Source organism: Erythrolamprus reginae, chromosome 1 (assembly GCF_031021105.1).
Source record: "Erythrolamprus reginae isolate rEryReg1 chromosome 1, rEryReg1.hap1, whole genome shotgun sequence".
NCBI lineage: Eukaryota > Metazoa > Chordata > Lepidosauria > Squamata > Dipsadidae > Erythrolamprus > Erythrolamprus reginae.
In genome coordinates this window covers 177,581,266-177,606,352 of record NC_091950.1, presented here as the reverse complement: position 1 = coordinate 177,606,352, position 25,087 = coordinate 177,581,266, and the positions used below count along the sequence as shown (strand labels likewise).

At 37.4% G+C, this 25,087-nt stretch overlaps 1 protein-coding gene across 1 annotated transcript; it reads left to right on the top strand.

Annotated features, from left to right (window-relative positions):
* Nucleotides 1-559: 559 nt before the first annotated feature.
* On the top strand, nucleotides 560-22,302 carry ARL5A (ARF like GTPase 5A). Its single transcript, XM_070731522.1, has 6 exons — nucleotides 560-1,109; nucleotides 10,618-10,678; nucleotides 11,797-11,944; nucleotides 14,053-14,136; nucleotides 15,429-15,580; nucleotides 19,062-22,302. Exons 1-6 carry the CDS (start codon nucleotides 1,064-1,066, stop codon nucleotides 19,108-19,110), a joined length of 540 nt encoding a protein of 179 aa, XP_070587623.1. The 5' UTR covers nucleotides 560-1,063; the 3' UTR covers nucleotides 19,111-22,302.
* Nucleotides 22,303-25,087: the final 2,785 nt, after the last annotated feature.

Sequence of the window (25,087 nt, the reverse complement as noted above, 5' to 3'; positions counted from 1 at the left end):
CTCTTTTTCTTCCTTTCCCTTTTTTCTTCATTCCTTCTTATTTCCTTCTTTCTCTTTCTTCCGTCTTTCTTTCCTTCCTTCCTTTCTTTTTCTTCCTTCCTTCTTTCTTTTTCTTCCGTCTTTCTTTCTGTCTGTCTGTCTTTCTTTCCTTTCTCTTTCTTTTTCTTCATTCCTTCTTTCTTTCTCCCATCTTTCTTTCCTTTCTCTTTTTTTCTCCTTCCTTCCTTCCTTCCTTCCTTCCTTCCTTCCTTCCTTCCTTCCTTCCTTCCTTCCTTCCTTCCTCCCTCCCTCCCTCCCTCCCTCCCTCCCTCCCTCCCTCCCTCCTTCCCTCCCTCCCTCGTTTGTTTCATTTAACACTCAGCCCAGCCTCGCAAATGCAACGAGTCTCTTACCAAAAATTCCACCCAGGAACGCTTCTCCTCCAATCACAAAGACGTGACACGACAGGCTTTAGTCGAAGAGGCAGCATTTCTCGGTTGATAGAGTTAGCGAGGGACTCAGCGCGAGCCAATGAGCGCCCCTCTCCTGTAGCCCCGCCTACTAATGTTTTACTCCATCTGTCCCCTTAAGCCCCAAAAGCCAGAGATTGCTGGCGCGCGGGCGGGCGGAGGCCCGCGGGGGGGGCCGGTAAAATCGTTCCGGCGCGCGCTTTCTCCGTCTCTTTGGACGGTGTCCGTCGAGGTTCATTCTACGGCGGCTATCCTCTCCCTTAGGACCTCGTAGGCCTGGAAAAGCGAAGCCTAAAGAAGGAGGCCCTTAAGAAGTTGGCGGCGAGGCCAGGCCGGCGGCAATGTCCGTGAGCAGCGGCCAGGGGCGCGCGGTGGCGTTGCTGCGGGTGACGGCGACGGCGACAGCCTCGAGGGTGCGGGGCCTGCCGCGCTTCCTTTCGTCCGAGCCGGCCTGCCCGTTGTCTTCTTTTCCTCCTCGCCACGCAGCCCTGCCGGGGCTTTGGGCCCGACAGTGAGCCGCCGCGGGCTGGGCCCGGGCGGAAGAGCGCGAAGACCGAGATTGCGGGGCGCAGGGAGCTGCCGAGGGGGGCAGCCAGAGCTTCGGCCGCTTGAGCATGGGAATCCTGTTTACCCGGATATGGAGGCTGTTTAACCACCAGGGTGAGAAGGCCGTGGGGGGAGGCAGACAGGCAGGCGGGTGGCTCGGCTGGCTAGTTGGGGTTGACCTGGCCCTGGAGGGAGCCAGGGCGACCCCTGTTTAAAAAGAAGGACTCGTGGGAGGGGGAGGAGAGAAACCGCTTTGAAGGCGGTCGGTTCGGTTCCCGGCGTCTAGTCCCGGAAACCCCCTCCAACCCGGGTGCTTCGGGGCTTTGTCCTGGCCTTGTTGGACTCTGGGAGCTGACTTTGCAACGCGTCTGGAAAACGCTCGCACCACTTGGGGGTGGGGAGGTAGACTTCGATAAGAGTCCCATAGTCGGGATTCTTAATGAAAGTACAGAGAAGAGCAACGAAGATAATTAGGGGGGCTGGAGTCTAAAATATGAAAGAAAATGCTTTCAGGAATTGGTTGTGTCTAGAGTAAAAAGGACTAGGGGTTGACATGATAGCAGTATTCAAATATTTGAGGGGCTGTCACAAAGAAGAGGTGGGTGGGCCAACCTAGTCTCCAAAGCTGGGGTCTCCAACCTTGGCAACTTTCCGCCTAACGGACTTCAACTCCCAGAATTCACCTTGATCCTTCAACTCCCTGAATCCCCCAGCCATGGTTCCACTCTATTAGAAAAGGCAATATAGTAACAGTGCACCATACTATGTTACTGGTTGGGGAATTTTGGGAGTTGAAGTCCACCAGGCTTAAAGTTGCCAAGGTTGGAAACCCCTGCTCCAAAGCATCGGAGAGGACAAGAAGTAATGGATGGAAACTCATTATGAAGAGAAGCAACCTAGAACTAAGGGGAAATTCTCTGGCAGAACAATTAAATCAGTGGAATAACTTGTCTTCAGAAGTTGTGGGTGCTCCAACACTGGGGTCTTTCACTTGTCTGGAATGGTACAGAGGTCTCCTGTTTGAGCGAGGGGATTGGATAAGAAGACCTGCAAAGTAACTTGGTACTGATTGTTCATTGGTTTCGGGAGGCATGATGAGTACAAATCACATTTTCCCCCCCATAAGGAATAATGTAATGAGTCACAAGGTACCCAACACCGTCAAGTTGAAGCTTGTAAGTTGTGTACCAAAAATGATGAGTACCATGACAAGATTTTCATGTCAAAGATGCATTGAGTACCAAATTTGATGAGTTTCAAAACAGTTGAATATTAAGGTTCCACTCTATTAGAAAAGGCAGTTTAGTAACAGTACATGATACTATGTTGCTACCATCTTGGCCAACCACTTGTGGTCCCTTGCTTTTACCCTTTTTAAAAGATTGGTACATACTTATAGTCTTGGAAACATTGCATAGTTGAAATGATGGTTTACCTCTTTCTCCAACTTGCAACCCACGTTGCCTTAAATTTTGAAAGCAAGGCTGAAAGTGGCTGGGCATCCTGTTTTGGAGCTTTCTTAGCTGCTTCAAAAACAAAAAGAAACATTGGATTTCACAATTGCTTATTCACTGGAGGCTGAGGGCAGGGATGAAATGCTACCAGTTCAGACTGGTTCCAGTGTACTGGTAGCGGTGGTCACTGGTGATTTGGAGAACCATTAGTGGCAACAATGCAAGGCTCAGCCCACCCACCTGGACATCACCATTTTCTTTTGTTTAACCCTCTATGCATGCACAAAGCCTTCTGTGTATGCACAGAGGGTGAAAAATCATGTGTTTCTGAACTCTTTTTTGTGGATTTATCAATCCTTCAGATACTGCATGTCTCTTCTCTAATGCTTTGGATGAACCTATAGTAAGATAATGCCTTCATAGTTTACATAATTAAACCTAGAACTCACCAGCACACAAAATGTAATTATGGCCACTATTTTGAATAACTCCTGAGGAAGATGACGTAAATCTGTGGGAGAGAAGGCTGTCAGTAATGAAAACTATATATTGTAAATTCTTTAAAATGTTAAGAAGAGGGCTGGTTGTGTGCTTTTAATATGCATCTTGCTGGACTATTAGGCCTGTGGTCAAATTTATCAGGGTAATTTTTTACCTTCTTATGTTAAATATTTTTTCAAATGTGCCAAAATAATTTGTAGTGATTTAATGTCAGGAGAAAGACTGATGAATGTGTGATGTATTGTTGGGTTTTTTAGGTGGGCACAAAGCTTATGATAAAGTAGTAAATTTGGGTTTGTTACAGGTTTGTAGTTTAACAAAATACTGTAGTTCTATAAAGTTACAGAATCTTAGTTCTGATGTAACTGAAATTATATTATTTAAAACATCAAGACTTTATTAAATATAAAATAATATAAAATCGTGGAATAGTATTAAATTAATTGTGTAGTATATCAAATTGTTAAGGAATATCGGCTACATTTGTTTGTCAAATACAAAATTTCCTTTGAAAATTTAAGCTTGAAGAACACATGGAAATAGTTCAAAGGGAGGGTGTAAAAGAATTAGATAAAAAGTAAATAGAAACTCTTATCTACAGAATTGTGGAGGTTGATTTTGGTTATTTTCTGTTTCCATCTTTTATGTACTTAAGGGTGAAAAACACTGTTTCTTTCTTGCAAGATTTCAGCTGTGTTATCTGAGCAAGTGCCATCTGAAACCAGCTCTGAGACAGGATATAGCTCTCTTGCTTCTCTCCCATCAATAATTGAAATGCTACCATGGTCTTTTGAGACTGAAAGATGCTAGTGCAAAATAATAGGAGCTTAACTAATAGGGAAGAATTGGGCAAATAGGAGTTCCACTGTATGTGCATACATGTACATAGACAACTTATACATCATTCTGAAACAGCAAGACTGACTTCTTTCATTGATTACTTTGATGCTTCTCAGACTTACAGAAAAATTCTGATAATTTTGTTATATATACAGTATTCTCGAGGTAGAATTAGTTGTTTAATGACTGTTCAAAATTATGATGGACTTTTCAAAACTTACAACCTGTCCTCAAAGTTATGACTGCTGCTCCCCCACAATTTGAATCCTTGGCAGCTGGCTCACATTTATAATTGATTGCAATTTGTCACAATTTTTGCTAGTTTCTAGCAGAAAAATGCCCATTTGGAAGAATGGATATGGCTACTGTTCGTGTGATTAGCTTTATAACTGGTGACTCGCTTTTAGGTCATTGTAAAACTGCTCTTATAATCGAGCCTGGTCATGTGGTGCCTCAACTGCAATGGCTTATCAAAATTCCAGGTTCCATTGTGGTTGTAAGTTGAGGACTATCTCTGCAAATAAAATATTTTATATTGCCATGCACACAAAAACCAGTGCCTCCTTGAGTTTCACTTAGAGTTAAAAGGAAATAGTCAAATGTTTGGATCTTGCAGAAGACAAGTTTCTGCAAAAAATTTTAACTTTAATCTTTAATTAAGCATCTTGTGCCATTGCTTTGCCATTATTTCTTTCCCTTAGGAGTTAATTATAATTTGAGAGAAATTAGTTCATGTGGTTATATGTAGTCAGTCATGCAGTGTTGTGGTTGGCTCTGGCCCAGCTCCTGCCCCAAGGAATATGGAGGTGGATGTGGGGGAAACATCCACACGCCATAGGCCTGTTTTGCTCCTGATAGAATCTCCCGATGAAGGCTCCTCTGACGAAGGAAGCGTGAGTAGCAGGGAAGGGGGGAGTTTGGCAGACAGCCCAGGAGGAGATCAATCATCCTTATCATCCCTGGATTCTGAACAAGAACTTATGACAGATTCACACATGCATGGAGTGATGCATAGGAGAGAACAACTGAAGGATTATTACAGGAGATAAGTGAAGCCACCTGTGGTTGGGTGGGGCTGCTGTAATTAGTGCTACAGATAAAAAGAACAGTGTGCTGGTTTAGCCTTGTAGAAGTTTATCTGATTCATAGTTTCGTCAAGATCGTGGTTTTTGCTGTTCTCCTGTTCAAGACTGTGTGTGGACTGTGTGTGGACTTTGGAATTGGGCTCAATTTTCCCAGTTACTGGGTGAGAAATTGGATTGCATTCAACCTGTGCCTTGTGTGTACCAGAAAATCCCTTTGACATTTAAAAAGGGAGTTTTTTCTGCTTTTCTGTTGATAAAGACTTTTGGTTTTCTTTCTATCGTGTGGTGTGTGTCTTTCTGGACTAATTACCATGTAATTACGGGCGGTTGGGAAACACCGGCAGAACATGCAATAACTATTATGATTGCTTTTAAATGTAATATAACAGCTGATATGCACTTGTGCATTATAGTGATTCCATTATTAGAATAAAAAACTTGAATAATTATTTAGATAAATCACAGACAAATTAAATTTACCAATTACCATATGTGCCATCAAGTTAGTGTTTACTCTTAATAATCATCTATATGATAACACAAACTCAAAACAAAATAGAATAAAATTACAATAAGCAATAAAATTGTGCACTGCATAAAACAGAATCTAGCATCAAAATATTATAAACACAATACCACTATTGCATCTTTACCATTTAGTACAAACTTGAAGAATACAACACTGCCAAAATCTGGGTATTACTGTATTAAAATACCAAAAAGTAATAATAAAGGCACCAATAAAGCTATGCAGAGAGATAAGCCCAAAACATTTGAAAGAAAGCCTTTATTTTGGATAGATACATATGGAATAAGGTGCATTTACTTTCTGCCAAGTAAGTTTTAAGTTAATTCTAGTAGGAACATGAATAGGGCTTAGAAATAAAATGAAATCTAATCTCAGTGCCTGAGGCAAAAAGATCTGATAATCATATTTTACACAAGTTGAAATAGCTTGTCTGTTTTCAGAAACTAACCACTGTATTAATAAATAATAAAACTAGTAAGGCAGGATCACTGTAGTTACATATCCTTATTTGGACAGGGATAACCACAAATGATAAGAAAATACCCAGCAAACAAGAATTTTCTTAAAGAACCTATTTAATATTTAACTATGCGTTTAGGCCTTTTGTATCAGTTGTTTGATGCAATTGTATGGAATCAATTGTATGGAAATAAGCAGTCAATTCTACCAATTCTAGCTACATAAAATACTGTATTCTTGTTTAACACAAGTTCAAAAACCAAGGGCCGTGCACATAAAAAATAAGACAAAAAAAATTCCAATTATTTGGTCAATAAGGTTTTTTTAAACTGTGCCATTCAAGTGTTGGTCTTTGTGTTTTATAGACTCAATTTGAAGCAGCATGCTGCATCTTGGGAGATCAAGAACAGTTGCTCCTCGATCTATGACCATAATTGAGCCAAGATTTCCATTGCTAAATGGGACAGTTGTTTTATTGATTTTTATAATAATATAATAAAAAACAAATACATACTACACAAAAATAATGCACAGTGATAGGTGCTCCCGCCACTCAACATCATTAATTCTATCCCTCTACCAAATGAGGGTCTACTGACTTATAATATTTTAAACCAGGAACATTAACAAATTTACAAAATATAGAATGATTCCAATTTATTCTTATATTCTACTGACCATAAAACCTCTAACCCTGTCCCATCTTCCCATTAGTTTTTTCACTTTATTTTCATTAATCATATATATTTTAGTATCCATAATTTCAAATTGAATGTGTTCTACCAAGTACCAGTACCAATTTTGTATTGTCCATTTTGTTGCATCCTTCCAACCGAAAACTGTTACTGCCTGGGCACTTTCTATAGCTGCTTCCTTAATTTCTCTGAAATCACCCATATCCCTCCTCATTACTAATACTGCCATCTCCTTTGTAACACCCATTTTATATTTTAACATTCTGTTAATCTCGTTCTGCATTTCTTTCCAAAATTTCTGCACTACCAAGCACTCCCAAAACATGCATAAACATCCATGCCAACAAACTACCTTAACATTCCAAAAGATATGCACAAGTTGTACAGGTGTGTGGTACCACTTGTGTAATATTTTCCTTCTCATTTCTCTAACCCTTGTATTCTCGATTTTCCTTATATTCTCCACTATATTCTTCATCTCTTGTACATCTATTTGAAGGTCACTTTGCCACCATCTGGTTAATCCTTGGATTACACACACGTCTGCCTGGGTTAACATCCTATATATATTACCTGCCTATGACCTTGTATTGTCACTTTTATCTCTTAAAATTTTCTCTAATTCTGTGTCTTCCCTTAGTAGTACTTCTTTATTCTCTCTTTCATTCAGAAATGCATATACAGTGGTACCTCTACCTACAAGCGCCTCTACTTACGAACTTTTCCAGATAAGAACCGAGTGTTCAAGATTTTTTTGCCTCTTCTCAAGAAGCTTCCACTTACAAACCCAAGTCTCTGAAACTGTAACCGGAAAAGGCAGAGTTACAGAAACATTCATAAGTGGAAGCAATTTTTCCCATAGGAATTAATAATGCACAGTGTTTCCCATAGGAATTAATAATGCACGAGTCTTCGGAGAGGGGCGGCATGCAAATCTAAGTAATAATAAATAAATAAATAAATAAATAATGTTAAAGCGAATAATGCGTGCAAACCCATTAGGAAAATCCAAAACTTTAAGGCTTAAAAAAAAGTCGCAGGTGGATGAAGCGAAGGCAAACAGAGTGGAAACAGGCAGCAAGGAGAAGCGAGGAATGGAGGTCCTAACGGAGGCAAATGAGTGGAGATGGGCAGCGCAGGAAGGATCTGCCCCAAATTGCTTCCAAAATCACCCCTTCAGACACTTCCTTCGCTGCCCCAAATCGCTTCCAAAACCACCCCTCCAGACGCTTCCTTCGCTGCCCCAAATTGCTTCCAAAATCACCCCTCCAAATGCTTCCTTCACTGTCCCAAATCGCTTCCAAAATCACCCCTCCAGACACTTCCTTTGCTGCCCCAATCGCTTCCAAAACCACACCTCCAAACGCTTCCTTATGCATGTAGTTGAGCCAATGTAGAAACCCAATGTAGTTGACTTTAATGTAATGTTTAAAAAAAAATTACATTAAGGGAACCTCAGTAGAAAATTTATCTGAATATCTAAAAAATGGCATGCTTGGTAGAAAATACTTTTATTTTGCACTTTTTAGGTTGAATTCTCAGTTCATATTGTGGGGAGAGAATTGAGGCTCCATAGATAAAACAATGTTATTTGAATATCTGTCCTATATCTGTCTACCAAAAATCAAAATAAAGGAACTAGAGTTACTATTCATTTAATTTAAATATAGGATTGGATTATGATTCAGTATTTGTTACTACTATCTTTGTCAGTCAAATATGGAATATTTCCTTTTTAGATTAGTGTTATTTCCAAATCTGAAATAGTGATTAATCTTGATGCCATATAATAAAACCAAAAAATTTCCAAAACATGGTTTACCAACACTAAATCATAGTTAATAATAACTAGAATTTGTGCAGATTCACAACCAACTCTTTTAATCTAAAATTTAAAAAGAAATTATAAAACTTTTTTGGGATGCTACAGATGTGGCATGCGAATCCAATACTCTGTGAGTTTTGTAGTGCTCAATTTTGGTTGAATAATATTACACTGACAAAGTTTCTAACTGATACATTTGCCTACTTGTCTAATTTTTGTACCCTTGTACTGGTTTTTATATACCAGAATATGATATGATATGATATAATTTGATATTTGAAGAATAACTTCAGAAAGTAAATTAAAGTTCATTGAATGAATGAATGAATGAATGAATAAAATAAAGACAGTGTGGAATATATTTTAAAAGAATAAAGTTAAAAACAAAAAATGCTAATATTTTATGTAGAGTATGACTGTATGTTAGGTATCATTGAGAGAACAAACTGATAATATCAAGGTATTCTGAATTCTGTACAAAACAATATTTACAAATAAATTATTATAATTACTATTAAAGACTTTAGTATTATAGAAACATTAAAAAGATTTTAAAAATGTATTAGGCAAAGAGTAGGTGTTAATAACAGTGGACCCATTTCAATATATTATTAGTATTCTGAAGTCCCCAGGCATTCATTGTCATATGATAATCATTTCTGTGTCAAAAAACATCCAGAGACCTGAGCAGTATATACATTGTTATAAGTAGTCCTTGACTTAAAATCACAATTGAGTCCAAATTTTATTTTGTTAAGAGAAATTTGTTGAGTTTTGTCCCACTTTATGACTTTTCCTGCCACAGTTTATATATTTATTTTATTTTATTGGATTTGTATGCTGCCCCTCTCCAAGGATTTGGGGCAGCTGACAACATATACAAGAACAATAATAAAACAATCCAATTAATATACATAAAAAAGCAATCCTTAAAATTCTGGTTTTAAAAAACTTCTATTAACATTCACTCAACAATCATACTAAAAAAAACCATTTGTTGGTCAGGGGGAAGATCTATCAGCCCCAGGCCTGGTGACAAAGATGAGTTTTTAGGCTTTTTCGGAAGGCAAGGAGGGTGGGGGCAGTGCAAATAACCCAGGGGGAGCTGATTCCAGAGAGACATTGTTTGGTCAACGGGACCCTTAGGAGACCAACTCTTGTATGCCGCCCCGAGTCTATGGAGAGGGGCGGCATACAAAACTAATAAATAATAATAATAACTCTCGCCAGTTGCTGGGATTTGTGCAGCAGAAGGCACTCTCAGAGATAGTCTGGGCCTATGCCATGTAGGGCTTTATAGGTCATAACCAACACTTCGAATTCTGTCCAGAAACGGATTGGCAGCCAATGCAGTCTGCGGAGTGATGACGAGATATGGGCATATCTTGGGAGGCCCAAAACTGCTTGCATGGCTGCATTTTGGACGATCTGACGTTTCCGAACACTCTTCAAAGGTAGCCCCATGTAGAGAGCATTGTAGTAGTCGAAAGTTGTTAAGTGAATCACTGCAGTTGCTAAGTTAATACACAGTTGTTAAATGAATGTGGCTTTCCCATTGACTTTGCTTGTCAGAATGTCACAAAAGGTGATAAATTTTAATTATATACCTATTATCGACTATCTGAATTCACATGACCACAGAGATACTGCAGTGGTCAGTATGAAAACTGGTCATGTCACTTTTTTGAGTGCCATTGTAACTTTGAACAGTTACTGAACAAACTGTTGTAAGTCAAGGACTACTTGTAATGTGTTGGAAATGTTCTTCCAAGGTGGTATTAATACATGTAGTGATGTAATATGACAAGCTGAAATTCTCTGTTCCATATTCTCATGATTTATATGAATGGAGACAGAAATAATTTCAGGGATGTAAGTAGTGTCTGTGTGGGGTCCTTGATCTTTGAACTTGCAGGCCTTATCATTATCAAACTAGGTAACATCAGTACTAGAAAACAGCCAAGTTCATACAAAAGCTTTATGATTTATGACCATAATGGGCAGACTTCATTACAGTTATAAGTCAAGGCTTATCTGTACAGTTCACAATAAGAATAATTGAAGTAGGTGATTATAGAATCGGTGAACGTATAACTAGAAATAGGCAACCTAGTAACTTCCAGATATTTTAGTGTGCATTTCCCATTAGCTGCAGATAGTTTTGCCAGTGGCTAGAACAAGGTCTGAAACATATGCTCAACCATTCTTTTTTCTTTTTCAATTTTTCATTGCAGAGCACAAAGTGATAATAGTTGGGCTTGATAATGCCGGAAAAACTACTATTCTTTATCAGTTGTAAGTATAAAGTAATTTGAACAAGTGATTTGAATTGCCTTGTTGATTTAAAATGCTGCCCTTGACAGCACTAGGCTGAAATCTCCATATGTATGTACCGTATTTTTCGCTCATTAAGACACTCTTGATCATAAGACACACCTAGATCTAGAGGAGGAAAACAAGAAAAAAAAAATTCCTGCCTCCGAACGTCCATGCAGTATTCATCTGGCTAGCGTCTTTATAGTAAATAGCCTCTTCCCTGTCTGCTGCCTCCGAGTAGCTGATTGGTGGTTGGATCAGCCTCTCAGGAATTTTCTTCAAATAAATAGCAAAAAAGCCTGAAAATTTCAGCATCACTCAGGTGTGCAGTGTTGCCCAGAAGAAAATTTTAAGTTTTGCACATAATCATTTTTGGCAATATAATCATATTTATTAATTAAGAGTAGAATGAAACATTCTTATTTTTAAGACATGCAAAAACAAATGGTTTGTAAAAAAATTAAATTCTATGCTAATTTACTAAGATTTTAATTCTATTAAAATATATAATATTATATTACAAATATTTCAGAAATAAATGTAAGTTATTTTTATAACTTTATTTTTTTTTAATTTTTATTTTAGATTTGTATGCCGCCCCTCTCCGTAGACTCGGGGTGGCTAACAACAGTAATAAACAGCATGTGACAAATCTAATGTTTAAAATAATTTAAAAACCCTTATTAAAACCAAATATACACACAAACATACCATGCATAAATTGTATAGGCATAGGGGTAAAAGGGTAGTTCAATTCCCCCATGCCTGATGACAGAGGTGGGTTTTGAGGAGCTTACGAAAGGCAAGGAGGGTGGGGGCAATTCTGATCTCCGGGGGGAGCTGGTTCCATAGGGTCAGGGCCACCACAGAGAAGGCTTTTCTCCTGGGTCCCGCCAGACGACATTGTTTAGTTGACAGGACCCGAAGAAGACCAACTCTGTGGGACCTAACGTGTCGCTGGGATTCGTGCGGCAGAAGGCGGACCCGGATGTATTCTGGTCCGATGCCATGAAGGGCTTTATAGGTCATAACCAGGTCATAACTTAGATTACTATCACCATAGAAAAGAAAATGAAGTGTTTTTTTTTCTTTTGCAGCTCTATGAATGAAGTAGTGCATACTTCCCCAACAATAGGTAGCAATGTGGAAGAGATTGTAGTTAATAATACACGTTTTCTTATGTGGGATATTGGAGGCCAAGAATCTCTTCGATCATCATGGAACACATATTATACAAATACTGAGGTAAGAGCATAATACTTATAAGGAAATCTTAAAAGTAGGGGCACCATATCTGAAGTACAGAAATCCAGACAACCTTTGAAATGGTTTCTTTGCTCCCTTGTAGTAACTGTTTGGATATTTTCACCCCAGAAAATAATGTTTCACTCTAAAACATTGCTGTGGATCATTTCATATAAAACTTTTAAGATATGAATCAATAATTTACTTTGTTGGTTTTAAAATGAAACAGAATAACTTATTTACTTAAATAAACAATTAATTTAAAGTACCTATTAAAAGTGGCTATTTATAAAGTTAACAATTACCCTTTTTCCAAGATATTTATATACCCTTTAAAAAATATATTTTGCAGGGAAAGTACTTTCTTTGAGGTTAGCTCACTAATCAACATCAGAATTCACTTTTCTGTTAAATGATAGGGCAAATTTTGATACAGAACCACCAACCTCCTGTACATGAGAATAGGATGTGTGTGGACATGTGGACTTATGAGCATACATGAGGAGGAGTAGGATGGTTTTCAATTTTTTTCAAGACATACGGTATCTTTACCTCATTTGATTTATAATTCTTGAAAACCTTTGGGTAACATATACATTACAACTGTATATCACAGACATTGATAACTATGACATCTGACCTTCCATGAAGTGAGGCTGCTATGAAATTATCTCTACTATTTATAAACTTTACTCAGTTGAAAAACTGTATAGTATCTTTCAAATAGTACAGTAATTGTGCCCTAAAACCTTAGTACAGGGTCATTATGAAGAGCTAAATTTTCCTCGCTGGCTAGGCTGACTGGAGCTATTGAGGTGAAGAAGACAACAGACTCATAGCAGTGCTGTCTCTGAAATCAGTGTGAACTAAAGAATACATCAAATTCAGTAATACAAATTAAGGTACTGGCAGACAAAAATACATGTACAGTGATCCCTCAATTTTCGCGGGTTCAAACTTCGCGAAACGGCTATACCACGGTTTTTCAAAAAATATTAATTAAAAAATACTCTGCGGTTTTTTTTCTATACCACGGTTTTTCCCACCTGATGACATCATACGTCATCACCAAGAGTCACTTCTCTCTCTTTCTCTCTCTTTCCTGTCATTCTCTGCTTCAGTCATTTTCTCATTTCTCTTTTTTTCTCCCCTTTTTTCTATCATTTCTCTCTCTCTATCTTCCACTCTCCCCCCTCTTGCTCTCTCTCTCTTTCTCCCTCTCTCCCTCCCTCTCTGTGAGAATGCCTGCCCCGCCTCTCCTGCAGCCCCCTCGCTGATAGCTGAGACGAAAGCGCTCTCAGCTAAGGGACTGTGAGAGGGGCGGGGCGGGCATTCTCAAAGCGCTCAGAGCGGCTAGCGGCCGAATGAGGAGGATGAGAAGCCGTAGCTGCCAGCGCTGCTGCAGGAGGACCCGTGTCCCAAGAAAGCCGGTGAGAGGGGCGGATCGGGCGGGTGGGGGGTAGCGGCGAGGGGGCCAGAAGCCCTGGGGGGGCGGGGGCAGCCGACATTCAAAACAATCTTTGCCGGCCTCCGCACTTTCGTCGCTCCCCGACCCCAACTTCAAGCCCAGCTCCTTGCGCTGCCTTGAAAAAGGGTGCGTGGGGGTAGTTTTTGGCTGCCCTTAGCCAAAAATGGTGTTTTTACTTCCGCACCGCTATTTCGCGGAAATTCGACTTTCGCGGGCAGTCTTGGAACGCAACCCCCGCGAAAATCGAGGGAACACTGTATCTTTTACTGTGTTAGAAACAAAGCACTTACCGTAACAATGTAATTGCTACATAGACATGGTTGCGAAGCTAGCATTAAACTTTCTGAGAATGTTTATTTAGGGCATTTGGATCAGTAGTTATGGTGTTCTAATATTTAGTAGAATACTGCTAGTCAATGCAGCTGCCAAAATTATGGCAATTGCCTATTGGATATACTCCTCAAAAAGTTACACAGAAACTCCTTGTTGGATTGGACAGTTTCATTTATCAATTCTTGCAATATTGTAATTGTCTTAATTGGTAATGTTTTATAAGGATTTTTTATGGAAGCAATCTCTGATTTATGATTCAAGATATGTATGGACATTCTTAATTTACAAATATCTCTGATTCTTACAGTTTGTGATAGTTGTTGTCGATAGTACAGACAGAGAAAGAATTTCCGTAACTAAAGAAGAACTGTATAAAATGTTAGCACATGAGGTAAGTCCTTTTAAAAAAAATTGACTGAAGCAGAAACAATTTATAAATTGATGCTTAAGTTTTGTGGCTAGTTTCTGATTGTACTTCCATGTTAGCAATCACCTCCAGAATATTAAATAAAGTCCCTCCCCCCCAATTCTAGAAGATTGGGGAACTTCTAGATTTAATAATTTTTAGAATAGTACAGTATGTATTATGTCTGACTTTTTCACTACAAACTAAAAAAAAAAGATTTTGCATGTTACTTAAGGAAATAATAAAATGTAGTTGTAGAAATTAGTAGGTATGCTTTCCAAAATAACATTAGCCTCAAATTTCTTAGAGATTAAAAGTATGATACTTTTTGTTATTAAAACTGTCATCAGCAACAGCATAGTCTGTGTGAAGTAAGTATATTCTGGGCGATGGTAGCAGAAGTGATATATGGTATTAATAATTGCATTTATTTGATAGCACCTACATATTAGGATATGTTAGGATATAAGACTAAAAATTCCATATAAAAAAAGTCAAATGATTCGCTTTCATTTATTTTTTATTATATTACGTTGAAAGAATCGAAGGTTTTATAAGCATTACAAATTTGATAATGGATCAATAATCAAAGAGCATTATTTTTAAACGCTCATATTTTAAATACTGTATTATGGAAATTAAATTCAGTTGGTATGACTCTGACAAGGTATATGACAGATTTGCTATCGATTTGCAGATTTTAAATGTAGATGGGGAATCTATACGCACATGTAAGTCTGTCTATCTACATACTCCACTTCAAACACTTGCAATCCAACAGCTGTATAGACTGCGAAACCAATATTCCTCTTCCCCCCATTTTTAATATGAAATAATTTAATACCAACAGTGGGTCCTTTGTTCTAAGGCACTGTTAGTATTTAGATTTTGCATATGTCACAATATTTTCTAATTGTGAACCAATGTTCTCTGAACAATGATATCCCTACATTGTGTAAAAAGTCTGGGCATACAAAGAGATGTTGACAGTATTCTATCGCTATGGTTCGCTATCATCTTAGAAATTCATTCTTAGAAATTCATTCAGGTTTAAATGTAAATATTTCTTAGAATTGCGGGAAGTGACCTTTTAGTTGAATTCTGATTGTTTGACATGGGGCTGCTCTGCTGTGATTTGCATAGAATTTGTGTTGGTTTACTGCATTTTAAAATCAGTGCTAATTTAAATCTTAAGTGTTAAATACAACTACAAATATAATAGTTTAGTGGTATAACAGGAAAAAAATAAAATGGAGAATATATATATTTTACTATAGGACTTGAGAAAAGCAGGCTTGCTCATCTTTGCTAACAAACAGGATGTTAAAAACTGCATGACGGTAGCTGAAATTTCTCAGTTCCTGAAACTAACATCTATTAAGGATCACCAGTGGCACATCCAGGCATGCTGCGCTCTTACTGGCGAAGGGTAAGAAGTATTTTGTTTTCAAATTACAGTTTTTAACATAAAGATCTACATAAAGTAATGAGATAATTACTTTACCAAGCTCTGCAGATGTAAGTAAGTCAGTAGAAGAGAATATATTTAGCTTGGTTCAACTATGGAGTCTTTGGCACTATCTTAGCTTGATTCCAGGTAATACTCAGTTTAAAACTATGTATTTAGTGAATATTCAAAGTTACAAGGGCACTGAAAAAAGTGACACCTTTTTTCACACTTACAATAGTTGCAGCATTCCCATGGTCATGTGATCAAAATTCAGGTGGTTGGCAACTGGCATGTATTTATGACAGTTGCAGTGTCCCAGGATCCTGTGAACATTATTCGTAATCTTCCTAGTTGGCTTCCAACAAATCAGTATGGGAAACCAGAATCATTTAACCCTGATACTATGCTCAGGTCTATATGACCCGAAATGAAATTTGAGACCCTATAGATTATTTGTCATGGGGATCGGAAACTTGTGATTAATTGACTTTTCCTCATTTGAAGGAATGAGTGTGGTTTTGTTTTGTTTTTTTCTTTTTGCTACAAACTGATTGTTACATTTTGTAACACCCAAAAGAGTACAAGTGTATAGTAAATGCAAACACAACAGCAGGGTTAATTATCACATGGTTCACTTAACTGCAGAGATTCATTTAACAACTATGGCAAAAAGAAAGTTGAAAATGGGGTAAAAATCACTTAACAGCTGCCTTAGCAACAGAAATTCTGGAGTCAATTTTGGTCATAAGTTAAGGACTATTTGTATTTGTTTGCAGAGATTTCATTACCCATCTAAGTAACATCATCAGTGCTAGTGAGTGTGGTGTTTGCTCTATTTATATACAGTAGCTTACCCTGCCAGTGTTGGTGGAAGTGTGATTTCCCCCTTTGTAGTTCCTTGATTAGGATATTTTCTGCTTGAATTTTTGTGCTGTATAAATAACATTTATTCCAGTGTTTATTGATGACTGATTTATCTGAGTGCCCAGCTTCTAGGAATTCTGTGGTGTTTTTGGATTTGGCAATTTTGTCTAAAAATGCTCACAGTTTCCCAGCTGAAACTATGGTTAATTCTTTCTCTGGGTTGTGAGAGCAACAATTTTTATCTTTTTTTTTAACCACAGCTTGATGTTCATGGCTGTGCTCTGCCATTCTTTTGCCTGTCTCTCCTGTATAGTAGCTGTCTTTACATTATATCATATAGATCAGTGTTTCCCAACCTTGGCAACTTGATGATCTCTGGACTTCAACTCCCAGAATTCCCCAGCCGGCATTCGCTGGCTGGGGAATTCTGGGAGTTGAAGTCCAAATATCTTCAAGTTGCCAAGGTTGGGAAACACTGATGTAGATGACTCCGGTTTTTCCCCCCATTAGATCTTTTGGGTTACCTAAATTAATTTGGAAAGCTTTAGATTGTTGGCATGCTATGGTGATGACATGTGGTTGTAATAGTTTGTTGGTTGTTTCTGAGATGTTTATGATAGTGTTTTTACAATCTTTTTGTAGCTTATCTTGGTTGTACTATTGTCAAAAATGGTCAAGCATTTTTGTTAAAATTATGCAAGTTGGAAGCTGTTGTCTAGGCACTCTTCCTTTTTTCTGGAGTTTTGATTGCTGTAGTGAATTTGTGTTCATCTAAGTCATGGATGTCAAACTCAATCACATCATGACATTCTTTACCTTTGCATGGCCTGCATGTGACACATCTGGCCCATGGGCCGTCAGTTTGATAGGCCTGCTCTATGTAATTAATGTTCTTACACAGTTCCTCTTGTGGAAGGTTAGGTTGTTACTTTTGTAATGAAGATTGAGTTGTTACTTTTGTAACTGTGGGTTGTTTTTTGATAGACGTAACATTTCTAATTTGCCAATGAGTAAATGCTCTCCATAGCCCCCAAAAAGGAAACATAGGAATCAACACCTCCACCAATACTGGCAGAACAAGCTATTGTATATACACAAGAAGGACACACCACACTGACTAATATGATATTATCTAGTGTGGTGAGGAAGTACTTGCAAACAATAACAACCAAGTTTAGAGAACAGTAAGGATGCTATAATTATGTCAGATGTGATAGCACCAAATACATAATGGTTGTTTTGTACATAATGTATGTTTTTTTCCTTTGGCAGAAATATTTTGTTCAAATTTAAAAGATGAGCATTGGGGGCTTCCAAGGGTTTATGCAGTAGTTAAAGCATTTAATTTAACACAATTTAACTAGCAAAGCAAAAAACCATTTAACTTGGTTTTAACTAGCAAAGCCAAATAACTTTGGTTATGCCCAGGCTTTAACTAAATTGAGCATAGAAACTGGTTGGTAACATGTCGATTTTTCAGTATGTATTATTTGAACATGTTACTATGTGTTCATTAGCAGTCTTACCCATAACAATTGTGTTAATTGACATTCCAAATGCTATTCAAGGATGGCTTTGAGGAGAACGGAATATAGTAGTCTGATCACAAAGTACATCTCTGTCTAAGAATTTTGTGCCTTCTAATTGCCATATAGTTTTGAGAGGTTACCTAAGTAATATCAAGAAAATATTTGGGGTTTTAATTTTTATTGAATATATTCTTAAGGAATTTATAGGGGGGAAACATCAAAATACCTAAATACATTTTTAAAAGCCCAACTCAAATACTCTTTAAACCTTAAAACCTTGAGGAAAAAAGATAAAAAGAGAGAAGGAAAAAAATTTCTACCTTACCTATTACATTTATCCATAGTTTAAAATTTAGTAATAAATACAGTAAGATACTATAATGTGATCAATATAAAATACTACTGTAAAATATCATAAAATTTCTGCCATTAAAAAAATCAGTTAAATTTTCAAATGTTTCTAAATATTATGGTACAATCCCAGAATTAATGAAAATCATCAAAGAAAAATACTTATTTGTATCTGAAGAAAGTTTCTCTTTGAAGAATAAATTATAATCTAAAAATTATATTACAAATAAATAAGGTTGATTCTAGTGGCTCTAAATCTGGGCTGCATCACAGCTACAAACTTGATGAAAAACCTCTCGTCTCTATTGCTCCATCTCATTTTCTGTAACTATCTCATTAGAAGGACTGATTGGTCGATTTCAGATTTCCACTTTAAATCAGAGGAAGAAAAATCACGCCCTAGCCCCCCACTGCCAACCACAACGTGTGTGTGTGTGTGCGTGTGTGTATGAAATTTTGGTGCGACATTGGCTTCCTTTGGAGGCGGTTAAACCACATTTTCCCTACCAGAAGCTAGAACTCAGACCTGTCCCTGGATTTCAAAATGAAAAGAGTCACAAGTTACAGCACATTACTTCAGTGAAGATTATTATGATTTCCATATATTTTGTAAAGATGTGAGAATCGGAGCCCTAATATATCAAAAAACCATAGCTTTGATTTCAAATTTGTCACAAATGAAGTTATATTTTGGTTTAATTTTTTTTTTTTTACAGATTATGCCAAGGACTTGAATGGATGATGTCAAGACTTAAAATCAGATGATTCTAACTCTGCACAGACATTGTACAAAAGAGAACTGGCTATTTGGCTGTGAATTATTGGCTTCTGTATATTTATAAAAACAAGATGACTTTTTCTTTTGCTACCTAAGAGATTTCAAACAAGAGAAAACAATTGGAAGTTCATCCTAGACTTCCTTTGATGATTTCTTTGAACTGACCTTTAAATACTATGGCTGGCCTTTCTTTTATCAAGAAATAATGTGCGGAGATCAAACACAAGGAAATAATTTTAACTTTATCTTTTTATTATTCAATTCTAACTCACTAAATTGAAGTGTTGACTTTATTATTTCCACAAATCAGAAAAGAAAATCACTGACTGTCTGACAGTACTGACTGTCTAGTATTGAAACCGACTGGGATGCGTTTCAGAAGTGCGAAAATGTTCCTATATGTGAACTATATGTTTTATGTAATTATACCTCATGTTAAACTTGATTAAAATCTGTTGAGCAAATTGGTTAATATCATTAATTCTGTCCATAGTACTCCTTAAGTGGAAGGATGTGATTTCAGCTGGTTTGGACCTATTTGAGTTCCATGTGTTACAGCCAATCTTTTTTGTCTGACCACCAAGCAGGTTCTGTCAGGACAAATTCTTTACCTACTTTCTAACTCCTCTTAATCTTCACCAGAACTTTAGTGAAGCTGTAGCAAGCTTTGGGATACATAGGAGGGGGCTGCTAGTTGGACAGGATGTTGAGAATGTTTAACCAAGTCATCAAAACCCTGTGCATGGAATGTTTTGTATCACATTGTGGCAGTAGGTTTGGGGTCAAACTATTTGAATTTGTAATGGTTTATTTAAAAAGGCGGTGTGGTGGCGGGATGCTGCTAGTATATCATTATCCTTTCTGTATTACTCAAAAGCAACAGGGACAAAAATACAGGTTATGTATTATTTTATGTATATCCTGCAGCTTAAAACAACCACAAAAGAATTAAGATTCAGTGTATTATTATTTAGAAGTTTACACTTTGCATTTGCTGAGATACGCATTGCTTCAAATAGAACATTTGAGTTTCCTGAAATATGCATTGTGGCTCAAAAACATCTTTATACTTGGTGGTATGCATAGAACATTCCCATTTGATGTGTGGTGTTGAAGTTTAAGTGGGTTTAATCCAAAAGAAATAGACTAATTAGGAATTTCACAGAATAGGTATAAATTTGGAGTTTCTTCTGGGGAAGTTGGTGATGAGATCACCTAAAATGAATAGAAATTTGTAATTACACTAAGATGCACTTGAATGAGAAATGTTGTCTTATTGATTTAATAGATAAGTTTTGATCAATTCTATTGCTGCTTTATAGGGGGCAAAGACTAGAATATAAATAGCTACACTAGTAGCCTATTATTTGAGCCATTTGCTTTTCAGATTCTCTAGGAACATCCTAAGTGTGTATTCTTGTGTGTGCGTGCATGCGTGCGCACATTTATATGACTTGATCTGTTCCTTAAAGTGAAAATTTAAACTAAATGCATGGACCTTACAAAACAGTTTTCCAGTTTTATATATTCCCTGTTTCAAACCTTGAAGTGCATTAAAATATGAATAAACTAATTTTTCTGTTACTTTACGCTGCAGTGATTGTAAAGGTGGATAGGGGAATACGTTAGTGACTGGTATAGGAAAATACAAATTATTCGAGATACTATTTTAGTCTTCTGAATGTTGTGCTTAGCATTCTTTCCAAGCTCAGGGGGTTATTTAGAAACAAATGTATCCTTAGTATCAGATAAACTAAACACCTCCCCTCCTTTAAAAAAAAAAAAAATCAGACATTAAGTATAACTTGGGCTGTATGTTTCAAGTTGGATCAGAGCAATTTAAATGATTGGAACTCAATACATTGGCTGCTTTGTAAAACAACATTTTTCTGATTGGAGACACGCTTAAAATTAGTAGTGCCATTAAACTACATCTACATATCAGTATTTAGCAGGAGAAAAAAATGGCACACAATTGTGGTTCTTTTTTAAATATTTTACCATAAACTGGTTTTGAAATAACTCTCAACTTTGAAATCAGTTTACAGTGGAGATTTTTAAAAAAGCATAAACAAATTAAACTTCTTGTAAGTTGTTCCATGCTACTTTGATTCCTACTCATATATTTTTAAAAAATCACCTGTCATCGGATGAATGCCCTGAGAAAAAATTATGTTTCAACATAAACATAATTATAGTGAAAGTTGAACTAGAATGTATAAACCTTCTGACTATATCCAAGTTACCAAATTTATTAAATACCCATGATAACTTTAACAAGTATGAAAGAAAATGCATGAGTTCCCAAACAGGATGAATTTCCTTCCAACATTTTTATCTTGACTCTCAGAGCAAGAATAAAACGGCAGAAGGGTGACTTACTCTCTGTTTTCAATGACTTCAGTAAAATTGAAAGCATAGAAAACCCCAGGCATAGTCCAGCTCTGATTCTTGATTAACTCTCAGTGTTAAGAAAAATGATGTTTTGACAACTTTATTTTAGCTTTGAATCAACTAGCAAGGGCAGCTGGATACATTGAAAAGGGCTTAGAAGAAAGCTTAATACAAAGCCTTTGGATAATTAATCTTATTTTAGAGCAAGACGTTATCAATCAGTTCTTTAAAGCTAAAGCCCATTTTTGTTTTCATGTATATTTTTATCCAAAGCAGGCTTTGGACAGAACAGCTACTGTATGTGTCAGCATTAACTTCAAATCGAACTGTTACTGCCATTCCTCTAAAATGTGTTGGGAGACTTTGGGTGCTGTTCCTACTTTTGATTTTCAAACAACACCATTTTTATCAGAGGATTTACACATGCTTATTACAATAATATTTCTTTACGTATATATGAGAAAAGCATACACTGTTGGGTGCACGTTTTGTGATCAGGTATAGGCAACATCTATTTTTTAACAGTGAAGGGGGAAAGTACCCTGTGCTTCTACAGGACCCGTGAATGTCAATCTGTAAAGTGGAAGAAACAGATCAGGGTAATATACCCAAGACAAGGTGAACATAACTAGTTTCTAGATTTAAGTTGATGAAAGAATTGACTTACCATTTTGGGGTTCGTTTGTTTTTAAAATTAGCCCTGGCTGCATGCTTGCTTCTGTGCCTCTCTGTAATGCCTACTTAATGTGTAAATTTTGTAAATAAAGGATTACTAGAAAGATAAATACAGTCTCTCTCTTTATCTGTAAAACCAGCCTGCAAAGTAGCCCACACAGATGCAAACTATTGATGACAGATTTATCAGACTTGCAGAGCTTAATATGCTTAGTAAATCTTACTATTTGGGAAGTGATATTATTATAAAGAAGTATGAAACAGTAGTACGCTAAACTTGCTCTGTGGCAGTGATAAAGTTCACTTTGGGATAGCGGCGATGAATCATGCAATCAATAGCTATGTAAACTATGTAATACACATAATAGTGATCCTCTGTGAATGATTAATAGACTGCATGTTGTTTCCAAAGTACGATAGAAGCTGCTGCGGCTCTAAAGAAAGACACCTTGATACAACTAGTGGTTTTTATTTTAGTCCTTTTAAAAAGAATTACAAACATTCATAGCAAAGTTGGACGTTAGAAGAGGGAAAGCTACCATTTTTTTGGACTATAAAATGCATTAAGAGTATAAGATGTACCTTAGTTTTGGGGGAGGAAAACAAGGTAAAAAGGCCTCTGCCTCCCAGCAATTTGCCAAACACCAAACAGCATATATGATATACACTGTTTGCTGTGTATTTCTGTGCCTGTGTGCCTGACCCATAGAAATAGCAAAGAATTGGAGAAATGTACATTATGACAGTATATTAATGCCAGAAAGTTTTCTTAAATGTAATCACACTAACTCCCAATTATTTAAATAGATCTACTCCAAACATGACTTAAGTCAGGTTTTAACTCAGCTATCTTATCTTAATACTAATATTTAATCAGTGAAGGGCTACCAAAATTTTTACTACCACACTGGGCATGGCTTATGCAGGACGGCCTGCATTTTCTTTCAACATCTTTCGGTGCAAATTGGGTGCTCTGGGGTGGAGCTCCATTTTCACTACCCCACTGCGCCCCCCCCCCATCCGGGCAGTAGCCCACCCCTGTACTTAATACTAAAACAGGACATTTCAGATTATACTTTTACAGATCATACGTGATTCCCACTACTTTACTAATGCTTCCACCCAGGGGCGGATTGCTGCTACCACCAATAGCTTTAGTTGTCTTGCGTGCACACACATGTGTCCTCAGTTTTCGTTGTCTTGTTTGTGCATGTGTGTCCCCCCCATGTGCAGGAAGCCAAAATGCACTGAAATCTCATGAGGGGAACTCGCTCAGACGTGATATTTTGGTGATTTTTTGCTTCTGTGTGTCCCCTCATAAGATTTTGCTTCTGTGCATGTGCATAAAGCAAAAAATACGAAAAAAGATGGTGACACCCTTAGGATTGCCACTGGAGCGATCACGTGCAAATTGTGCAATCTGGCGGCTGCTACCAGTGTGCAGTCCACTACTGTACTGGTAGCAACCCACTACTGCTCCTACCTCATTTTTATAGATTATAATTTTCATAAAATTACAGAGCTGGGGTGGCGCAGCCGGTAGAGTTCTGTACTGCAGGGCACTGAAGCTGACTAGATCTGTAGGTCAGCGGTTCAAATCACCGGCTCAAGGTTGACTCAGCCTTCCATCCTTCCGTAGTGGGTAAAATGAGGACCCGGATTGTGGGGCAATATGCTGGCTCTGTTAAAAAGTGCTATTGCTAACATGTTGTAAGCCGCCCTGAGTCTAAGGAGAAGGGCGGCATAAAAATCAAATGAATGAATGAATGAACGAACGAACGAACAAACAAACAAACAAACAAAATAACTGCTATCTTAGTCTAATAATATTTAGCTTATTATTTTGCACACTGTACAATTGTTAGATACTCACTTTTAAATCTTCCATCATTTGCATCTTTTATATTTTAGCTTTTTTCTGTGTCACTTTTTACGTTTCTTCCTAATGATTGTAGCCCATCCATCCATTTATGTTGGTTCTATGATCTGAATGAAGACCGAAACTGAAAGCTATACTTGCTTAAATGTTGATGGATAGGATGTTGTACCACCAAATGTTGTAGCAAATTATATTTGTCCTGCTGAAAGCATGTCATGTTTTCTGGATTAGTATATCTGTGAATAATTATGTGGCTTTGACAGATAAATGTGACCAATGTTTGCCTGCATGATGGTGGAGGGGGGAAGGCACACTCGGCTATTTGTAACCTTTTGACTATAATGTTAATCCAGGCATCATTTTTCCTCATAAATGAATGATGAGCTCACACGATAAAACTAATATGCTGTATAACGCAGCTGATCCTGTTGTTGATACTGCTGCTAAACATGAAGTATGGAAACCTTTTGTGATAAAAACTACAGCAGCTGTCTTGGCGTACATGATGCATGAGACGCCTGCTATAAATAATGACCATTTGATTGTATAACAGCATCAGAAGAGCTATATTGTATTAGCCACAACATTTCACTAACCTTCATATGATTCAGAATGAGCAAAACATTGGCTGGGAGTCTGGGTCCCTCACTATGGTTACACTGTGCAAATATCTATCTATCTATCTATCTATCTATCTATCTATCTATCTATCTATCTATCTATCTATCTATCATCTATCATCTATCTATCATCTATCTATCTATCATCTATCTATCTATCTATCTATCTATCTATCTACCTACCTACCTACCTACCTACCTACCTACCTACCTACCTACCTTCCTACCTACCTACCTATTCACAATTCAAAGTGTTGGTTATGATCTATAAAGCCCTTCATTGCATCGGGCCAGAATATGTCCGGGATCGCCTTCTGCCACACAAATCCCAGGTCCCACAGAGTTGGCCTTCTCCGGGTCCCGTCGACTAAACAATGTTGTCTGGCGGGACCCAGG

What these genes read in the sequence shown, in the direction of transcription:
- ARL5A (XM_070731522.1), top strand. Translation starts at nt 1,064, where the DNA reads ATGGGAATCCTGTTTACCCGGATATGGAGGCTGTTTAACCACCAGG. An exon ending in ACTACTATTCTTTATCAGTT is followed by an intron (nt 10,679 to 11,796) that starts GTAAGTATAAAG and finishes TTTCTTTTGCAG; the next exon opens with CTCTATGAATGAAGTAGTGC. An exon ending in TGCGCTCTTACTGGCGAAGG is followed by an intron (nt 15,581 to 19,061) that starts GTAAGAAGTATT and finishes TTTTTTTTACAG; the next exon opens with ATTATGCCAAGGACTTGAAT.